Consider the following 17,720-nt stretch of genomic DNA (forward strand, 5'->3'; position numbering starts at 1 on the left):
TTCTATAACTGTGCAAGACCATAATCTTCAAAGAAAACCTTGATCAAGGGGAGAGAGAAACTTCCCACTCAGATGAGACACCACAGAGTCTGAAGACAATCTCCCAGAGCAGCAGTGGCTGCCCTGTGGCAGCCAGCTAAGTAAAATGTTATTATAAACTCTGCATGGATCAGAGCTGTGAATTTCTAATGGAGATGCTGCCGAAGCTTCAGTTATTATTTGCCTCAACTACAACATCAGGCAAATTTGTTCACTTCAGTTAAAAGTACCTTGAGAAAAGGAGGACACGTGGTAAGCCCTTGGTATCCCGCTGCTGCATCCAGGTCGGAGATGCTCGTGAAGGAGGAGGATGTGCAGCATCTCCAGGGGGATATTTCACAGCCGCTTGTGCCGTAACAAACATCCAACAAGGGGTATCTGCAAAAGTGCTGCTTTTTAATTTCGTGTCAAGTGCTTCTTGGACATGAAAGTAAAAAGCAGGCAACACTCCAACACTGTCCCAAGTGTCCAGGTCCTTGTCCCAAATGCAGCGACCCTGTGGGCTTTTTCAGGATCCTGTTGTCATAGAATCAGAGAATCATTTTAGTTGGAAAATACTTTTAAGATCATCAAGTCCAACTGTTAACCTAGCAATGCCAAGTGCACCATGTCCCTAAAGCCACGTTGAGTGTACAATATGCAGCTTTTATCAGTGAGATGCAGGGAGGCAGAAGGGATTAGAGAGCTGTGAAGAACACAGGGTGCCCTGTGTCCTATTATCCTCAGAGGGAGGCAGTTTTAGGGAGCAGAAATAAGAACTGTTCTGGTAGAAATTTTTTATTATGGTGTGAAAGAACTTCTGCCTTAGGGCTGGACTATGTCTGCCTCAAGGGGCTGCTGTCCCACAGGAGTCAATAGCACAAATGCTGCCAGGACAGCACAGGACCTTGATTTTACTTTTTTTTTTTTTCAACAAAACTGCGTGAAATAGGACTCAGATGGGCACAGAAGAGATGGAGTCTGACCAGCTCTGTCTTGCAGACTGAAGTGTGGTGGACACTGTACCATCATGTGCCAGCACGTGACACTTATGGCTCCTGGATGGGATGGGTGATCCCAGTGCAACCCTGCTCCCTGCATGGCTTTTCTGCAGCCCCGGGTTTGTTGCTCCCAGAAGAGAGAGGAAGAATCTGAGTAAACAGCTCTACATTTTGGGGAGGAAAAAACCACTATGTTGTATCAGGCCACATCCTAGCAGAGGTGTGTGTGGTCAGTGTTGTTCTGAGCATCAGCAGCTTGGAGTTTCCCACATCATTCCCCATGGAGCTGCTGATCTCAGCCCCCTTGCTCCCTCTGAGCCCCTGTGGGGAAGGAGGTGCAGACTGGCTGTGGGCAGGTTAGCAAACAGGCCAGTATAAAAAAAAAGAGAGAGAATTAATATTGTAGGAGTATAAATTTGAGGGTTGTGAAAAGAAATTGAGGAAACACATTAGTCAAATTGTTTCAAGGCCTTGAACAGTGTTTAACTGGGAACTTTTACAATGCATCATTTTTGAATGCGGTACAAGTCTGTGAGTCAGCAAGGGTGGGTGTACTGGGAATCTTTATGCTTCCTTTTATTTATTAAATGTTGGCCCTGCCTGTCAGGAAATCATTTAGCAATGGGAACATTTGCACTTCAATCGAATAGAGATTCCGCTGTTTTACCTCTTGCCCCTGAAATTTGTTTCTCTCGTGTAGCCTCCTGTGATTTGATTTCTCTCCTGACAACACTGGGTATTAAACAGGACATGGCAGCCAGATCTTGCTGATGTAAATGAGCCCAGCCCTGCCGAAGTCAGTGGTGTTTTACACCCTGAGTGTTTGCTTTGCAGACTCAGCGCTGGAGAAGGTATTAGGGAGAGTTGTTATGCTTCTAAATTTATAAATCACGGCAAAGCGTTTTTTAACAAGCAGAGGTGTGATCCTGCATAACTCAAGCCTCCCTGGCAGATGATTAGCAACTTCCCTCGTAATAATTAGTGGGATGGTTTAGAAATTATTATTATTATACTGGGTTCAGTCAGTCATGCCAGCAAAGGCTTTTCACTCGTCTGGCTCCCGAGACACATCCTCCTCATGTGCCTGCTGAGAAGAGATCTGTGACCTCCCAGCAGCAATACCCAGCTGTAGGAGTGTGCAGGAAACCTCGGGGGATAAGGAGGTGCCTTGCAGGAGGACCAGAGATCCCACTGGAAGGACCACCTGCTTAACCAGGCCAGGCGTTGTTCCTGGCAGCTCCACCGTTGCTTGTAAACTCATTTAAGAGAGAAAATAAAGACCCTTCAGGCTCATGGGTCCGCATAGACCATCCTAGTTACAAAGTCAGCAGTTTTCAGTGCTAATAGCACTGCTAAGTACCTGTCCCATCCCTCTTAACAGGCTCCACCTGTTGCATGAGAGCAGCCCTGGGTGGTTTTGTTCATTTGATGCTCCACTCTCACAGGAAGGTTCTCTTTTGGAAACCACTTAGCATTGGAACGAAAAACAGGGCAAATCCTCCCTGCTGTTTGAAATTTTTCCTTTGTGGATTTTGTTTTATTTTTGACCCTTCAAACACTGGAAGGCCAAATTCTGCACTGGATTGAAACTGGTCTGGATTTGCACCTTCAAAAGAACTGAGCTCAGGGAGAAACAAGATGAGGCAACAACTTTGATATCTGCCTTCTAATGTTGCAGCTTTCAGCCAGAAGGTAGAATTCGTTCTCTGCTTGGCTCTATACTTGCTTGTTTGTTTGTTTTAGGCAGTCGATTACGAGATGAACAGAGCTTTCATGCTGACAGTGATGGTATCAAACCAAGCTCCCCTGGCCAGTGGCATCCAGATGTCCTTCCAGTCGACAGCAGGAGTCACCATTTCAGTCACAGATGTCAACGAAGCACCGTATTTCCCAACGAACCACAAGTTAATCAGGCTGGAGGAAGGGGTGCCAACAGGAACAGTCCTGACAACATTTTCAGCGGTGGATCCCGATCGCTTCATGCAGCAGGCAGTAAGGTGGGACACCAGGCAGCCCAGGGCACTCCTGTACAGGTGGGGGGGTTCAGCTGCAGAAGTCTGGGGAGCCAAGCAGCTGAAAGCTAATTTCCAAACTAACTGATGTGATATGAATGAAATGCCTGGCAGGGACTGGCACCTGCAGTCGGATGCTTCCAGAGTATCCTGCAAGCCTGTAAACTCACAATCCTTCCCGCTCCAGATAAGCCAGACTCTGAGCAGCTGGGTCTGGGAGGGCAGACAGAATTGGATCCCATGTTGCTGGCTTGCCATAGGGCAGATCACACCTTCAAATGAAGCAGTTGATAACAAGAGGTTCCTGACTTGTTACAGAGGTCAGGACTGCACTGTACCCTTTATCTCTGCCTTGCCCGGGATGCTCTGACCTGTGTTGTTTGTGCACTTCATAAACACAGAGGTTTAGAAAAAGGCAGCTTTGTTATTTCTGTTTTTCAGGTGGGGAAACTGAGGCACAGAAAGAGCTAGGCCTGGATTTTCGAAGGGAATGGCTGGGATTTTTAATCATGCCTTGTGTTGCTTTCAGAGGATTTAGGTTCAGCCTGGCTTAAAAGTGCAGCGGGAGAAGAGCTGTCAGCCCGGTTCAGTGCAAGGCTGGCGAGGTTACAAACAGCTGCTGGGCAGGCTTTTAAGGTGTCATATAGTTGAGTATTGCCTGAGCAGTCAAACACCCATTCACAAGCCGTTGGCACTTGGTCTGTGTCTCACTAAAGTTCCCCAGCAGCCCTTCCCTGCTCTCAGTAAGTGCAATTTGTTCTGACCTTCCATTTCTCTTCAGACAAGCTGCCAAACACAACCTCCTCCTTAGCTGCTTTCCCTATGAAAGGGATTTAGCTGGCGAAATTTTAGCTTTGTAAAAGTCAGATCTAAGCATTTGAAGAGCACTTTTAGTCTGTGCTGTGACCAGGAGGGTGTCACTCACTCTGTTTTGCCCCACCTGGGCAGACAGGGGACTGAATCCACGAGTGAGACTGACACGCCTTCCCACTGGGAAATAATTGGCAGAAAAGTGTGTGTGAAAATAAGAGTCCTTGTGACACTTTCACAATTATTTCAGGTCTGTCTGTGCAGATGGGAAATGGCATTTCCTGCTTTTGGATACTTCTACATCCATAGAAATTTGTTTCTTTTTTACTCCCAGCCTGTAAGGACTGCAGTATTTTTAGCAAAACCTGAGTAGACGATGTGACCACAGCTGAGGCCACTTAAACTTACATCAGTTGTGACATTTTGTGTCAGGAACAGTTTGAAATATTTCACCTGGCACAGAGCTGTCTGGTCTAGGAAATGATAGTTTATTCACTGCCTCATCTTGTTGTCTTTAGACAAGTATTGTTACTTTGGAGGAGAGAGACCATCCGAACTAACAAGCCCATTTTTCTTAGGTTCTTTTTGAAATATTGGCCTTTGAAGGGTCCTTATTTCCCTGATGTCTGTACCAAGGCTGGTTTTCAGAGGAGAGAGCAGCTCATTTCTGATTGAGTGCTCCCTCTCAGGTGGAGGTGGGTGATCTGTAATCCAAACGAGCACCTGCCGTTCCTGTCATCGCATGTGTAGGGTCTTGTAGGACTTTCTGGGAATAAGAACAGCCAGTTACTTGAATTGTTTCTTTCCTAGGGCTTCCAGGACACACATTTTGTGTATTCACCAGCACTTAATTTCTGAACCCAATACAATCTCTCTCCTGTTGCATCAGGGCAACCAATGCCCAGGCTTTGCAAGAAGCAGTGGGGCATTTTTGGGGTCCTGTCTTTGTGAGCTATGCAAAGGATATTTTATTTTTTACTTCACATTTGGCATTGGTGAGTTAGGAAAAAATATACCCAAAATACTAAGCCTATACAGATCCATGATAAGCACTCTGCAGAGCTGATCCAGCTGCTAGAGCCTTGCTTACAATTTTCAGTCTCTCTCTAAATAGTCTTTGATGAAATAGAGTTTTTACAAATAGAAGATAAGGAAGCAGGAGCATCTCCAGTGAGGCACAGCTTGGCATGGCCACTGTCACACCTCAAGTTATCCTCATTAGCCACAGATACATTCACAAAGTCAGCTTTGAAACTGGATCCCTGGTCATTTAGCAGAAAAAGGACAGGAGCCTCACAGCAGTGGTATTAAAATGAAATGAAAACATCCCAAAGAGTCTAGCTCCATAAAATGTAATTCTTTCCTTTGGCAGGGGCTTGTGCAGCTGGGTGTTGCTTTCCTGCTCACATGGATTGATGCAGCTCAAGTTTCCCTATGAATTTCTGCTTCAAACAGCCCATTTCTGGAAAGGGATATTCACCAGAAGCTGCTAGTGCTCTCACCTGCATATCTAACTACAAAAAAATTATATAAAACTATCAGCAGGTCTGAGTTAGCCATGAAACAAGCTCAGCTTTTGTTTGCTTATTTCAGTCATTTATAGTTCAGCCATTTATTAGCTTCCAGTTGGATAGTAATGGTCCATCTCAGTTCAAACTGCACAAAACTGAGAGGCAGAAATCAAGAGCAATGAATAAAGCAAGAAAACAAGGGAGAAAGATGAACAGAACACATTGATCTGGAGAACACGGAAAAAGTTTGCCCAAAACAAACCATGGTCAAAGCTGGCTCCGTAGGGCATGAACAGATATGGGCTGTGAGTTGACTGAGTAGTTGGGAGGCAACTAGTCCCTCCAGCCCTGGGGATAACTGAGGACTGCCAAGGGAATTCCTTGTTGCTGCTCTCTTCAAACCTCCCACATGCATGCGATCATCTTCCTGCTATTTCAGGAACATATAAAAATGTTGCAGGAGAGCAGGCCTGAAGTTGCTTCACCCTTGAGTCCACATCTCAGTGCAGCTGTGAGGTCTGATTAGTGTCCCCAAGGCAATTGCTGATGAGGATGCAATTCTGATACAAAAGAGTGGCCTGAAAGCTGGCATTCTTCCAGTGTGGTATTCCCAAACTGTTGTTCATAGGCAGAAAACAGGAACATCCTTGACTTTAAAGCAATACCTATTTTAGGAAGGGCAAGATCAGGAGAAGGAGAGCACAGGAATCCATCCTCTGATTGAGGCATACAAATGCAATGGTCATTGCAGACCCCATTTCTCCTTGGCTGCAGAGACCTCAGGCTATGGCCACTCCTGGCAGCAGAAGCTGGCATGTAAGTGGCACACAGTGGAAAGGAAAACCTTTAAAACGAAAGAAATTGAATAATTGCAAAGGTCAAAACCCATATACTCAATTAAGCATTGTGTTTGTCAACAAAACCAGTTATCCAAAGGTCCTTCGAATCACAGGTCAGGAGTCCAGAAAAACCGTTATCTCGAGCAATATTAAGGGTATGTCAGTGAAAAGACTGCCATGTATTTATTTCCTTTCTCTGTAGATACTCTAAGCTGTCAGATCCTGCAAACTGGCTGAACATTAATGCCACAAATGGTCAGATCACTACTGCTGCTGTCCTTGATCGAGAGTCAGACTACATTAAGAATAATGTCTACGAGGCCACATTCTTGGCGGCTGACAACGGTGAGCCCAGGCTTCACATTGTTCATGCTTCAATAAGACTCTAATGTGATGCATTAAGAGAAATGATGCCCTGACAGAGTTGTCAGTATAAGTTATCTTTTTCCCAGGTTTTTATGGTCAAAAATGTGAAAGTGGGACGGGAAATTGCTGGAGTAAATTAAATGTGCACAGTATACGGAGAGTGTTATTAAGGGAAAGGGAGGACAAATGGAAAATCGATTTGGGGAGTTCAGTGTAGCGGTGTAGCCTGAACTTAAAAAAAAATATCAAAGGGATGTGCACTGCCAGGGCTGCCGAGCACGCCAGTCCTGGTAATCGTCCCAGAGGCACTGATCAGAGCGTTCAGGAAGCCCTCCATCAGGAAACCAGAAATAATTGCAGGGGGATGGCAGGAGGGTATTAAAAATAAGCCCACCGGTTGAACTGTCTGTCTGTCTGTCTGTCTGTCATCGGAGCTGATCACTTTCTTGCCACTACCATTCCTGAAATGTGCAACCACCATCAGAGCATCTGGGTGCTGGTGTGCTTTATCACGAGAGCCACTGAGGCCAGTCAGTGTCTTCTCTCTTGGAGAAGTCCTGTTAAAGCTTGCTCTTCTCTACTCATTAAGATCACTCAGTGCTTTTTGGTCAAATTAGCACTAAGGACCTCAGCACTGGTCTCACTCAAGGCAAGCAGCCCATTGCTGCTGCCCTGTATTTCTCCTCCTAATTCTATTTAGGAGAAGCTGTTAAATTCTGCTAACCACTACCTACCAGTACCTAAATGTGGCCTTCCTTCCCCTCTCCCGCCCTCACCTTCCTGCTGCAGGGTGCTGAGCACTCACTCAAACCAGAGCCATCCTTCAGCAGCACAGTTAAGTCTGGCTTTGGCTGTGAGCACCTTTGTATACTGCTCGAACTCTGTAGGTGCTTTCAGGGCAGTGTTTGTGTTAGATCTTGTCATCCCTCAGGCTGGAGGTGCCATGGCTACTATGAGCTGATATGGTGGTGCTTGCAGGGCTAATGAAAACTTCCTCCCTCTGGGATTCCACGCATCACTTCAGTCATTGCATCCCAGGTCACAGGGGCAAGGGAAACTCCTGGAAGAGTTTCAGGGCTGAGGAGCTGTACCAAGAAGTGCATTTTACCCCTTCTGTGTGCCATGAATGGTAGGACTGGTCCCCCTGCCCCATCTTAAGCTTCACCTCCATGAAGGCAGCCAGGGCAGCGAAATCTAAAATATTCTCAAGCTGGTCTAGTGGTGGTCACCTGCAAGAGCCACGGGGTAAAACAGGTCAAATGAGTTGGCCAAGGCTGTTCACAAAAGCAATGATAGAGCTTGAACCCATCAACCAAATCCTCACCATCTGACCTTGCCAATCCTGGGCACTTAGTACCATGTGATGTGGAGTTAACCCCTTTCCTTGGCTTCGGTGCTGATGCTGCAGTGCATCAGCACCTCCACATCCATCCATCATTCAGCAGCTCAGAAAGTGAGGACCTAGATAAATCTCTTTAGTCTGAAAAATTAATCTATCACTGGTATATTGCAGCCATTAAAATGCACATAAAGCAACACCTTATTTAAAATTCTGTCTAGAGTGCTCAGATAACAGCTAAAGTTTCATCTAGGCTAATAGACTCTTTCCACATTTCTCCCAAGTTCCAGGTTCTCCAGCATCACGTACTCATCAAAGAAAGGGTTTGAGTCAAGGGTTTTGGTGGGGATTTTTCTTTCTTTCTTGAGGAAGCAGCAGTGCCTTCTTTCCTTGAAGTTCTTTTTGCTTCTCAGTACACAGAAAAAAAGAAGTTTAGCCAAATACTCCTTGGACATGTTCTCCTTCTCTCCCTGGGTTACAGTGCAAAGATACTCACTTTAGAAAAAGTCTTGGCTGCAATGCAAGGGGGTAAAAGGGGAATCCTAATTGGCAGCACAGTTTTAACCTGCTTTCCCAGGAGAGAGAGTCTCTTGGATCACACTGTGTCTCCACAAGTGTGGAGCCTGGCAGTGTTTGAACCCTTCAGCCAATCTCACAGTGAAGCTCACAGAACTTAAATATGTCATATTCCAACAGATTTCATGAAATAAGAAGCTGAATAGGGGAGAGAGAGTCTGTCTGAAGGAAGGAGGTTCCTGCCCCTTCCTCAGTATCAGAGGACCTCATGGGAATTCACCCATGGGGCCCAGTACTGTAGGAAAACAGGCTGAGAGCATATTCCTGCTTTTCTGCACTCAGTGACAGGAAGATGCTGGTCAGCCACAGGCAAGCTTACTTCATTTCTGCCATGATTTGTCGGGACAGTGGCCCAAGTTCCTTAGAAATTTTTGCACAAGCAGGATGGGAACGACTCCTGCTTGCAGCTGAAGGTGAAAACCTTGGCTTATACCTTTCTGTGGGAATGTGGGCTCTGGCACTGTGAAAAAGGCAGTGAAGGAGAATGCAAAAGTTAAATGTATATGTAGAGGTTGTTTATTCCTCTTTCTTTTGTCATTAGTATTTCAGTCTTAATTTCAGGGAGCAGACCAGCTTCTCCTCTGGAGTGAGGGGTGTGATGGTAGTCCTCTTCTCGAGCATAAAATCAAAGGATCCTTCATTTTATATCAGTACCTGCTCTATCTATGTCCCTGCTCTCTCCACATAAGACAGCTGAAATAATGTGAAATGTTCCATGGTCCCACTTGGCCATTTAAAAAATTGTTTGCTTTTCATTTTTCCTGAAACTGCCCCAGAACTGCACTCAGGAGCACAAAGAAACAAAAGTACCAGGACACAGAGCCCAACAATACTCAATAGCCCAACAAAACTGCATTTGTATGTGCAGCAATTGCAGGTTATTTCAGCCACGTGCCAGTTAGTGCCTTTCAGGACTGAGGGTTTGTGTTCAGTTTGTCTCAGAGGTTACAGTGGGAGCCTTGCTTTTATCCCAGAAGATATTCTGGGTAATGTGAAAGCACTAAAATCACTTTGCTTCATCCTGAAAGTCAGTTTTCATGTTCAACCCCAGTGTCCTGATGGTCTGTCTCTCCCTCCATAACCTTTCAAGGCTGATCAAAAGACATTGTTTTGGAGGGTAAGCACCTACCCCTGTGCTTACTAGATGAAAGGATGAGATCAGTGATTGAAAAACTTATGTGGGAACCATGAAAGAAGCATTTCCAAGGCTCCTTCAGAATTTTCAAGGCTCCCTTGGGAAATGGAGAAAGAAATGTAGGAAGGAAAGTCTGTGGAAGCAGAATTCTGGTGGGGAAGTGGTTTGTGTAGCTTTGTATCTAGCACTGGGAGGAAAAGCCAGGACTGAAAATACATACTTAAAAAATAATTGCTGAAGCAACGCTGCCTGAGAAGGGAGGCAGGCAGTGAGCAGACCAACACAGAGCTGCCAGAGAAATGTGTGGGGAGAGAAGTGAGAAATACTGAGCCCTTTCTGGGAAGGCTGTTCACTCCTGCCAGGACAGGTATTACTTTGTTTAAGTGGTCGTTAGTCAGACAAATTTGGCTCTCCGTCAAGAAGGGGCTGGAGGACCAGGACTGCTGTGCTGCAGAATCCCTGCTGGTTGGAAAAGATGTAGAGAACTGTATATTGGGACATCAGCTGCTGTGGGGGTCAGTGGCATCACCCAACGTGTTCGCTGGTGGTTGAGTCTTACTGTAGGCTGCCAACAAGGACCTTTCACCACTAAAGCTGGAGCTGGATGTGGAACATGCTGGGCTTTCTTTGAAGCAGTGTAATGGTCTGCAAATCTGTAACTGGCCAGCAGCTGCTACAGTAAATGCTGACCAAAAGTTTATACTACTTGAGGTTTTTTTCCCCTCCAAGCCCTCTTCTTCCTCTCGTCAGCTATCTTTCTAATGTTTTTTCTTCTTCAAAACAGCCATTACCAAGATTTGCAGGAGCAGCTTGGCATCACCTGCTTGTAATTTTAGTTTGACTAAGGACATTGCTGTAGGCTCCAGATCTGCAGGACTCAACCTCCACTTTCTGCGGGAATGAAAAACAACATTAGGAGGCTTGGGGAAGTTTTAATAATACTTCATAAAGCAAGGGACCATGAAAGTGCAGTATGTCCCTAATAAGGTCCAAGGAGGGAAGGTGAATAGCCTGGTTTATTGAAATGGGAAGGCAGAGAGGGGGCTGGTCCGTGGTGTTGTTGATCCCACTGCTTCCCGAGTGATGGCCACGGGTCCGTGTTTGGCTCTGCCTCCCCCGTGCAGGTATCCCCCCCGCCAGCGGCACTGGCACTCTGCAGATCTACCTAATTGACATCAACGACAACGCTCCCGAGCTCCTGCCAAAGGAGGCACAGATCTGTGAAAAGCCAAACCTGAATGTCATCAACATCACAGCCGCGGACGCTGACATCGATCCAAACGTCGGGCCCTTCGTCTTCGAGCTGCCAAGTGTGCCATCTGCGGTGAGGAAGAACTGGACCATAACACGGCTGAATGGTAAATGGGGCAGGCAATCCTGAGGACATTTGGGCTCTCGTTCACTAATGAGGCCACGTGCGGTTTCCAACTTCCAAACTTTGCTAGTTTTTTTTTTTTATCCGATTTTTGTTTTTTAAAGCGCATTATGGCTGACATTATAGACAAGATAGTTAATCAGGAATGATTTGTATCAGACCTGCAGCATAACTCTAAGAGCCTTGGCACTTGGCTTTTTTTAATGCAGTTCATAATTATGAACAGTTATCAGTGGTGAACAGAGTATAAATCATCCATAATGGCCAAGGGGAAAAAAGCTATTATCAGTCTTCCTTATGTTCCTCCAGTGTAATTGTCATAAGCCACAATCAGGATCAATGTTCATTTCTCTGACCATAATTGCATAAAGGCAGCCTTTTAATTTACCATGGAACCAGGAGGGCTAGGTAAGTGTGAAGATTACCAGTATGTGAAGGATTTTTATATTGCAGCGTACAACCACAAATGACCCTAATTGCTCTGCTTATTGGTAGTTTCAGCAGAGGATGGAAAATATCATGGAGTTATGGGCTGATTTTGGCTTCATAGCTGGTTGCTCTTGCTGAGGTCTGTTGCCAGACCAGGGGCAACAACTTGTACCCTCACAGCTCAGGTCTCAATCCCTGTATCACAGTGGGATTACCTGGCTGAGCGTGTCATCAATGGGCAATGGGCTTCCCAAAAATCCTGAGGTGGGAGGGTGGGTGAAAACAGAACCTGCACAGTGGCCAGGATCAGCCCAGCCTCAGGGAGCATTATCCATGTGTTACTATTTGCATTTGATGCCATTTTGAACACAGGCAACTGGATTTGCAAATGGCACCAAGGTAGGTTAGTGCAGCAGTGAAAACACACGGTAGTTTGCAAAGCACAGGCTGGTTGTTGGCCAGACTGTTAGGGCAGAAGTCTGAAGCTGTCCTACCTGGGTGTGTTGCTGAGACCCTCTTCTTCAGGACTCTGCTCTAGCAGAGGAGCCTGCACAAGTGTGGCTGCAAGGCTCTACCAGTGTCTGTCATCTGTCTGTCCCTCTTGGTGTCTCCAGGTGATTATGCCCAGCTCAGTTTACGGATCATGTACCTGGAGGCAGGTGTGTATGATGTGCCCATCATCGTGACAGACTCAGGAAACCCCCCCTTGTACAACACCTCTGTCATCAAGGTGAAGGTGTGTCCCTGCGACGAGAACGGCGACTGCACCACCATCGGGGCCGTGGCCGCTGCAGGGCTGGGCACGGGGGCCATCATTGCCATCCTGATCTGCATCATCATCTTACTGAGTAAGTGCCACAGGGGCTGGCATGGAATCACTGAATGGTTTGGGTTGGAAGGCACCTTAAAGATCGTCTCGTTCCAACCCCCTACCATGAGCAGGGGCACCTTCCACTAGACCAGGTTGCTCCAAGCCTCATCCAACCTGGCCTTGAACATTTCCAGGGATGGTGTGGGCACAGATTCTCTGGGCAACCTGTGCTACTACCTCACACCCTCACAGTAAAGAATTTCTTCCTAATACCTACTCTAAATCTACCCTCCTTCTTGTTTCCCATCCTGTTGCCTGTTGTCCTGTTCCTATGGGCTGGTATTTTTGAAGCTCTGTGCAGAGGACAGATCCAGGGGCTTTGGGCTGTGGGATTGGTTCACACATCTGCATTCGAACCTCCTTCACTGCAGCATCAGCAAAATGAGCTCTGCCTGCATCAGACTTGTCTTTCAAGACTTAGAGTAGCTTTAAAAACTCATTATACCTGACAGCAACTTGTAGGTAGTGAGTGTGATAGGATTCTCCACATTTTACAGGAAAAGGTGATGCACTCTTCTAAAATCCTGTTGCAGACACCCCCATAGCTCTCAGGTCCCTGGCTGGCTATGGATATACTGGTTGTCACTGGTTATGAGAGTCTGGCTAGTCACTTGCAGAGGGACTGTGGTTTTCTGGTTGTTCCAAGGAAAAGAACAACAATAGGTATTCCCATTGCCTGTAAAATTACTTCAGATTGGTCAATCTTGGAGGATTGTGAGTGTTTTTAGAGGAAGAATCCCCAGTTTGTCAGGAGCAATGGAAGGCTGGGGCTGGATCACAGAGAAGGGGTGGCCATCCCTTTGCTTGAGGCAAAACTATCCCTTTTACCCAGCAATGCTGTTTGTCCTGAGCATTACCAATAGCCATGTGTGCACACACTTAAAAATAAAAATGATATCATTATAACATCAAGCAGCAGTTGGCACAGTAGGAATAGATAAAAACAAGAGCTGAAATGTACAATGAGGTAAATATTCATCAAGAAACACAGGATGAATCCATGAGACTCTCATTAAAGCTAATAGGAGTTATGGTACTAAATCACATTTAATATTTCCCCCCAATGTGTTTAAACAGAGAGCAGACAGAGCAACGTATGCTACAAATGTCACCTAACGGGGACATGGTGTGGTACATGAGGAGAATGGGTCATCCCTGGGCAAACATCCACCCTCCTGGGCTGGTGAGGGGAATGTATTGGTTTGTAATTGATCTACTGGATCAGGCTGGAGAGTGAGCAAGAAACAGGGGGTTTGTGCAGACCCCACTCCTCACCCAGCCCAGCCAAGCCCGTGGAAGCATCCCCGTGCCCAGCCATGATGGGCAATTCCTGTCCTTCATTGGGTGTGGGGTCCCAGTAGAAAAATGCTTTGGCAGCTCCCTTCAGCAAAGGGGGTTTTGTGGTGAATTCACACCCAGATGAAGACATAGTGTTCATCAGCCCCACCACCTTCAGTACACTGGGGAGTGTGCTTAAGTTTGCACTGGAGCTGCAGAAGTGATTAAACACAGGTCTTCTTTTTGCTGCTCTTGTATAAATCCAGTGCTAAAATACGATTTAAAACAGTTGAAAATCCTATTGACTGAAATTAACTTCAGCTGAAGGACATTTGATTTAAGAGATTCCTCTTTCCATTTTCAGATACATTATCCCATTTTAAATTACGGTTTTTATTACAAAAGCTTATTTTTACATTCATTGTAATTCTAATTGACTTTTTTTTTATCTTCAAGAGCTGCAAAGCACTGTATCAGTGATGAAAAATGTAATTTGCAATGAGCAGTTTTACTGTTACATCCTCCCAGTGTTTTGCCTCCTTTCTATCTGTGTCGTATCATGACCTCTAAACAATAGCCTAGAAAAAGGCAGATGTGGGATTTTTTTGTGCTATTTGTCCATTTTAGAGTCAGCAGGTCAAAGTTTGATGACTTTAAAAGGAAGAAGCAGCAAGGGGACAGATCCAAGATTGCTCCTGTGAAGGAAGCTTCTGCCTTTACCTTTACTCAAAGAGGTTTTTTTTCTTCTTCTTGCTACCTGATGTATTAGCTGCACAAATAACACATTTAGAAGAGCAATGCAGTAAAAAATTGTGAAAGGTGAAGACAATAGATTTCAAGGAAAACTACATGCAGAGTGAAAATGGGTCTAACAGCAGTAATAGCACTTCCCATTCTGCAGAGTGAATAAAAGGAAGGAGAGTGCACTACATCCACCATTGACACTCTGAAGGTCTTTTTTTTTTTTTCCAAGGTAGCTGTAAAGGCGTTAATGGCACAGTTTTTTCCACAAGTGCATGAAAAAAGTATCATTTAAAAAAAAAAAAAAAAGAAATAAAAAGATAAACCTCGGTAGCCATTATAATATTGTCTTTGTGGACCAGTCAGGTATCTTGTTGTGAGAGACCTGAAAAGGAACAACGAGAAAGGGACTTCAATAGTCTGCTAAATAGCTGAGGTTTTATACTGCAGATAAGAGTTACATTTTCTTTCCTTTTCTTTTTTTCTATCTTGAATAGATGTGGGATAAGCCTTAAAGAAATGCTGAACTATCTGGAAACAATTCTGTTGGCTGGCAGGCAGGGATGGCAGCCAGTTGGCACACAATGGCAGTAATGAGCTGCCCGGTCCTTTTCCTCTCACTTCACTGAATTCCTGTTGGGCATAAACACTTTGGTGCTGGGAGGAAGAACTCCTAACCACCTCCTCCCATGGAGGGGCTGCAGGCTGGGCTGCCCAGCCCTATTCCCAGGGTCTGCTCTCAGCTGAAAACCACCAAGTTTGGGATCTCACATCCTGCGTGGGTTTGCTTGTGTTGGCTGCAGTGGTTTGGCACAGTTGAGGATTGACTCGGGTGAAATGAGCCTGGGCCAGACGTTCCCACTTCCACTGTCCACCCATCGCTCCCTTCTCCTGCAGATTGCCACTTTTGCAGCTGTTTGTGGGGCTTGCATGGAGAATGGAGGGGAAAGCAGACAGTGGGAGGTGTAACTGCATCAGCTGCCCAGGCTTAATTTCATTTTTAATTACATTATTTGCAGCTACTGAGTACGAGAATGAAAACGAACGTATTAACAGGTTCTTGAAGAAGACAAGGTCTGGCTGCCTTATGTTAATGGAGACTTCAGTTCCCATATCGACTTCCATGCAGTAATTCCCAGGGAGCACACAGCCCCTGGGATGCATGTGGCCCTTTGGAGGGTGAGATTGTGGAGCAGTGAGCCAGTGTTCCCTGTGGGTAAAGCTGTTCAAGAAGGGAAAAATTTCTCATGATTCAAGAACTGTTCATCTGTCCCTGTTACTGTACTGAGAGAGATTAGCCAAGTCTGGCATGCAGATGCTGATGCCTGAGGAGCTTGGCTGTGTGCTACCAGATTTGCTCTCCCTTGTTCTGCAAAGCTATCTCTGCTTTCTGAAAGGATTTCAGATGATCTCAGATCTGCTTTGCAAGTGGATGGCCAAATGCATGTGCTAATGTCCTGGCTTGGAAGTCTAAAGAGCTTCCCTCATGGACCAAAGAAGAACATGAGGGAGTCCAAATTGGATTACAGGACCTAGTGTTGTGCAGCCTCCCCAGACCAGTCTTACCTGGCCAACTGCAGACAACAGCAAAGTGACTGTCACACTCAGGGCTTGTGACCTGAATGGGCTGAACCTGTGTCACACTGCTGGAACAGCCCCTTGTGCACAGGTGTTGGGTGTCTGTATCCATTTCCTTGTCTGCAGCTCTCTTCCCTCTGTCTTTATTTTATACCCCTGAATAAAATAAAGGTAGAAATCTAATCCTAAAAATTCAGGATTTTTTTTCAGAAAGCTGCAGTTTTCACACTTTCTGTTTTCTTTTCCTTTGACTGTGTGTTTTACTCCTGATAAACACCATCTCAATCAGTGTTGGTGACAGGACCTTCAAGAAATGTTTGCAGTGGAGACCTGTCACGGTATTCATGTCTCTCACTGATCTCTTCTTTAAAAATCAGAAGATGCAGTATGATAACATTTTATTCCTCCTGCCAGCAGCCAGTGAGGTTCTCCATAGCAGACAAGGGCAGGTGAGGCGTTAGGACACTCCGGCCTGGCCTTGTGCTGTGGGAGGTCCCAGCTCACCCAGGTTCTTCCCCGTTGCAGCCATGGTTCTGCTGTTCGTGGTGTGGATGAAGCGCCGGGAGAAGGAGCGTCACACCAAGCAGCTCCTGATCGACCCCGAGGACGACGTCAGGGACAACATCCTCAAGTACGACGAAGAGGGAGGTGGAGAGGAAGACCAGGTGAGAGGAGTCTGTGGGTTGTGGCCAAAGAGGAGCTGTGTTCCTCTTGTTCATGACCAGGCAGCTTTACTGGCTTCCCTAGTGTGGTGTGGACATTGGTGAGAGCCAGCAAGTGCAGGAGATTCAGCATGTCACTGGGACACCTTCCTGTGCAAACAGGACCATGCCAGGAGGCTGGTGGTGCATCCAGCTCCCCTCACTCTTTCACGACACACATGGATTTTTCTACCCCCTGCACAGCTTCCTGAGGAAAAGACTATAAATCAATCCATTGACACTCATCTTCAAAGAGTATTTCTGTTACTTCAGGCATTAAAATTGTGTATTTTTTCATTCCCCATCAGAGACTGTTGTAAAACCAGCCAACAGCTGCCACCTTCCCCAGCCCTGTGGCTGCAGGCACTTGGCTTGGCTTGCTTGAGCCCTGAGCTTCTGGGGGTTTTCCCTGCATCTACTTAATCATCTCTAATGTGCCTTTCATTTCTTTTAATTTCTGGACGTGGTTCATGAGAAATGTCCAAATAGATCTGGGGGTTTTCTCTGTCACCACGGAGCGCGCGGTGGCGAAGCTCTGCTGGGTGACAGAGCCCTGAGCCACAGGCTGCCTGAACACGTCAGCTTTTCTGCAGTGCTGCTTCTCACAGACACCGAGGCTGATGTTGCATGAAAACTTCCCTGGCCTGCATTCCTGGGGTGTGCTTTTCCACTGCTACTGATCTGTTTCCTCTGCTAAAATCGCAAAGTTTGGTCACTCATGTTTAAGTCACTGGTTTTTTACTTCTACCTAACGTGAGTAAAGAGCCCGGGACACTCTCAAACATGATTGTCGTGCAAATTGTGTGACTCTACATCATATAATGGTTTTGTTCTTGCTTGTTCAATTGGAGTGCATGGTTCAAGGTCAGTGACCAGGGCTGGTGCTCAAGGAGCCCATGAAACCACTGCAGCACATGCTGCTGTGGAGGTCCCAGTGGTATCCGAAGGCAAGCAGGTGAGCCTGGGGAGAGCTGCCATGACAAGCTGAGGCAGGGCCTTACCCGAAACTTGTGAAGTTCTTATTCCACAGAAAAATCCTCGCAATTAGCATTTCTTTTTTCTTGTCGCTGTCAAGTTATTTATAAATATTGCTCCTGGAGTTTCAATCATCCCCGTCTGAGCACAGGGATAGTTTTACCA

The 17,720-nt window shown here is 46.0% G+C and overlaps 1 protein-coding gene across 1 annotated transcript in view; it reads left to right on the forward strand.

Annotated features, from left to right (window-relative positions):
* Window positions 1-17,720, forward strand: part of CDH4 (cadherin 4) — a 436,070-nt gene that overhangs the window by 415,847 nt on the left and 2,503 nt on the right. Inside the window, 6 exon segments of the mRNA XM_025895228.1 lie at window positions 2,763-3,016; window positions 6,394-6,536; window positions 10,732-10,965; window positions 12,026-12,259; window positions 16,405-16,435; window positions 16,437-16,544. Of these exon segments, the coding sequence (XP_025751013.1) occupies window positions 2,763-3,016; window positions 6,394-6,536; window positions 10,732-10,965; window positions 12,026-12,259; window positions 16,405-16,435; window positions 16,437-16,473 (933 nt within the window). The 3' untranslated portion in view covers window positions 16,474-16,544.

The sequence above is a fragment of the Manacus vitellinus genome, unplaced genomic scaffold (genome assembly GCF_001715985.3).
Source record: "Manacus vitellinus isolate BGI_N305 unplaced genomic scaffold, ASM171598v3 scaffold_26_pilon, whole genome shotgun sequence".
Classification (NCBI taxonomy): Eukaryota; Metazoa; Chordata; class Aves; order Passeriformes; family Pipridae; genus Manacus; species Manacus vitellinus.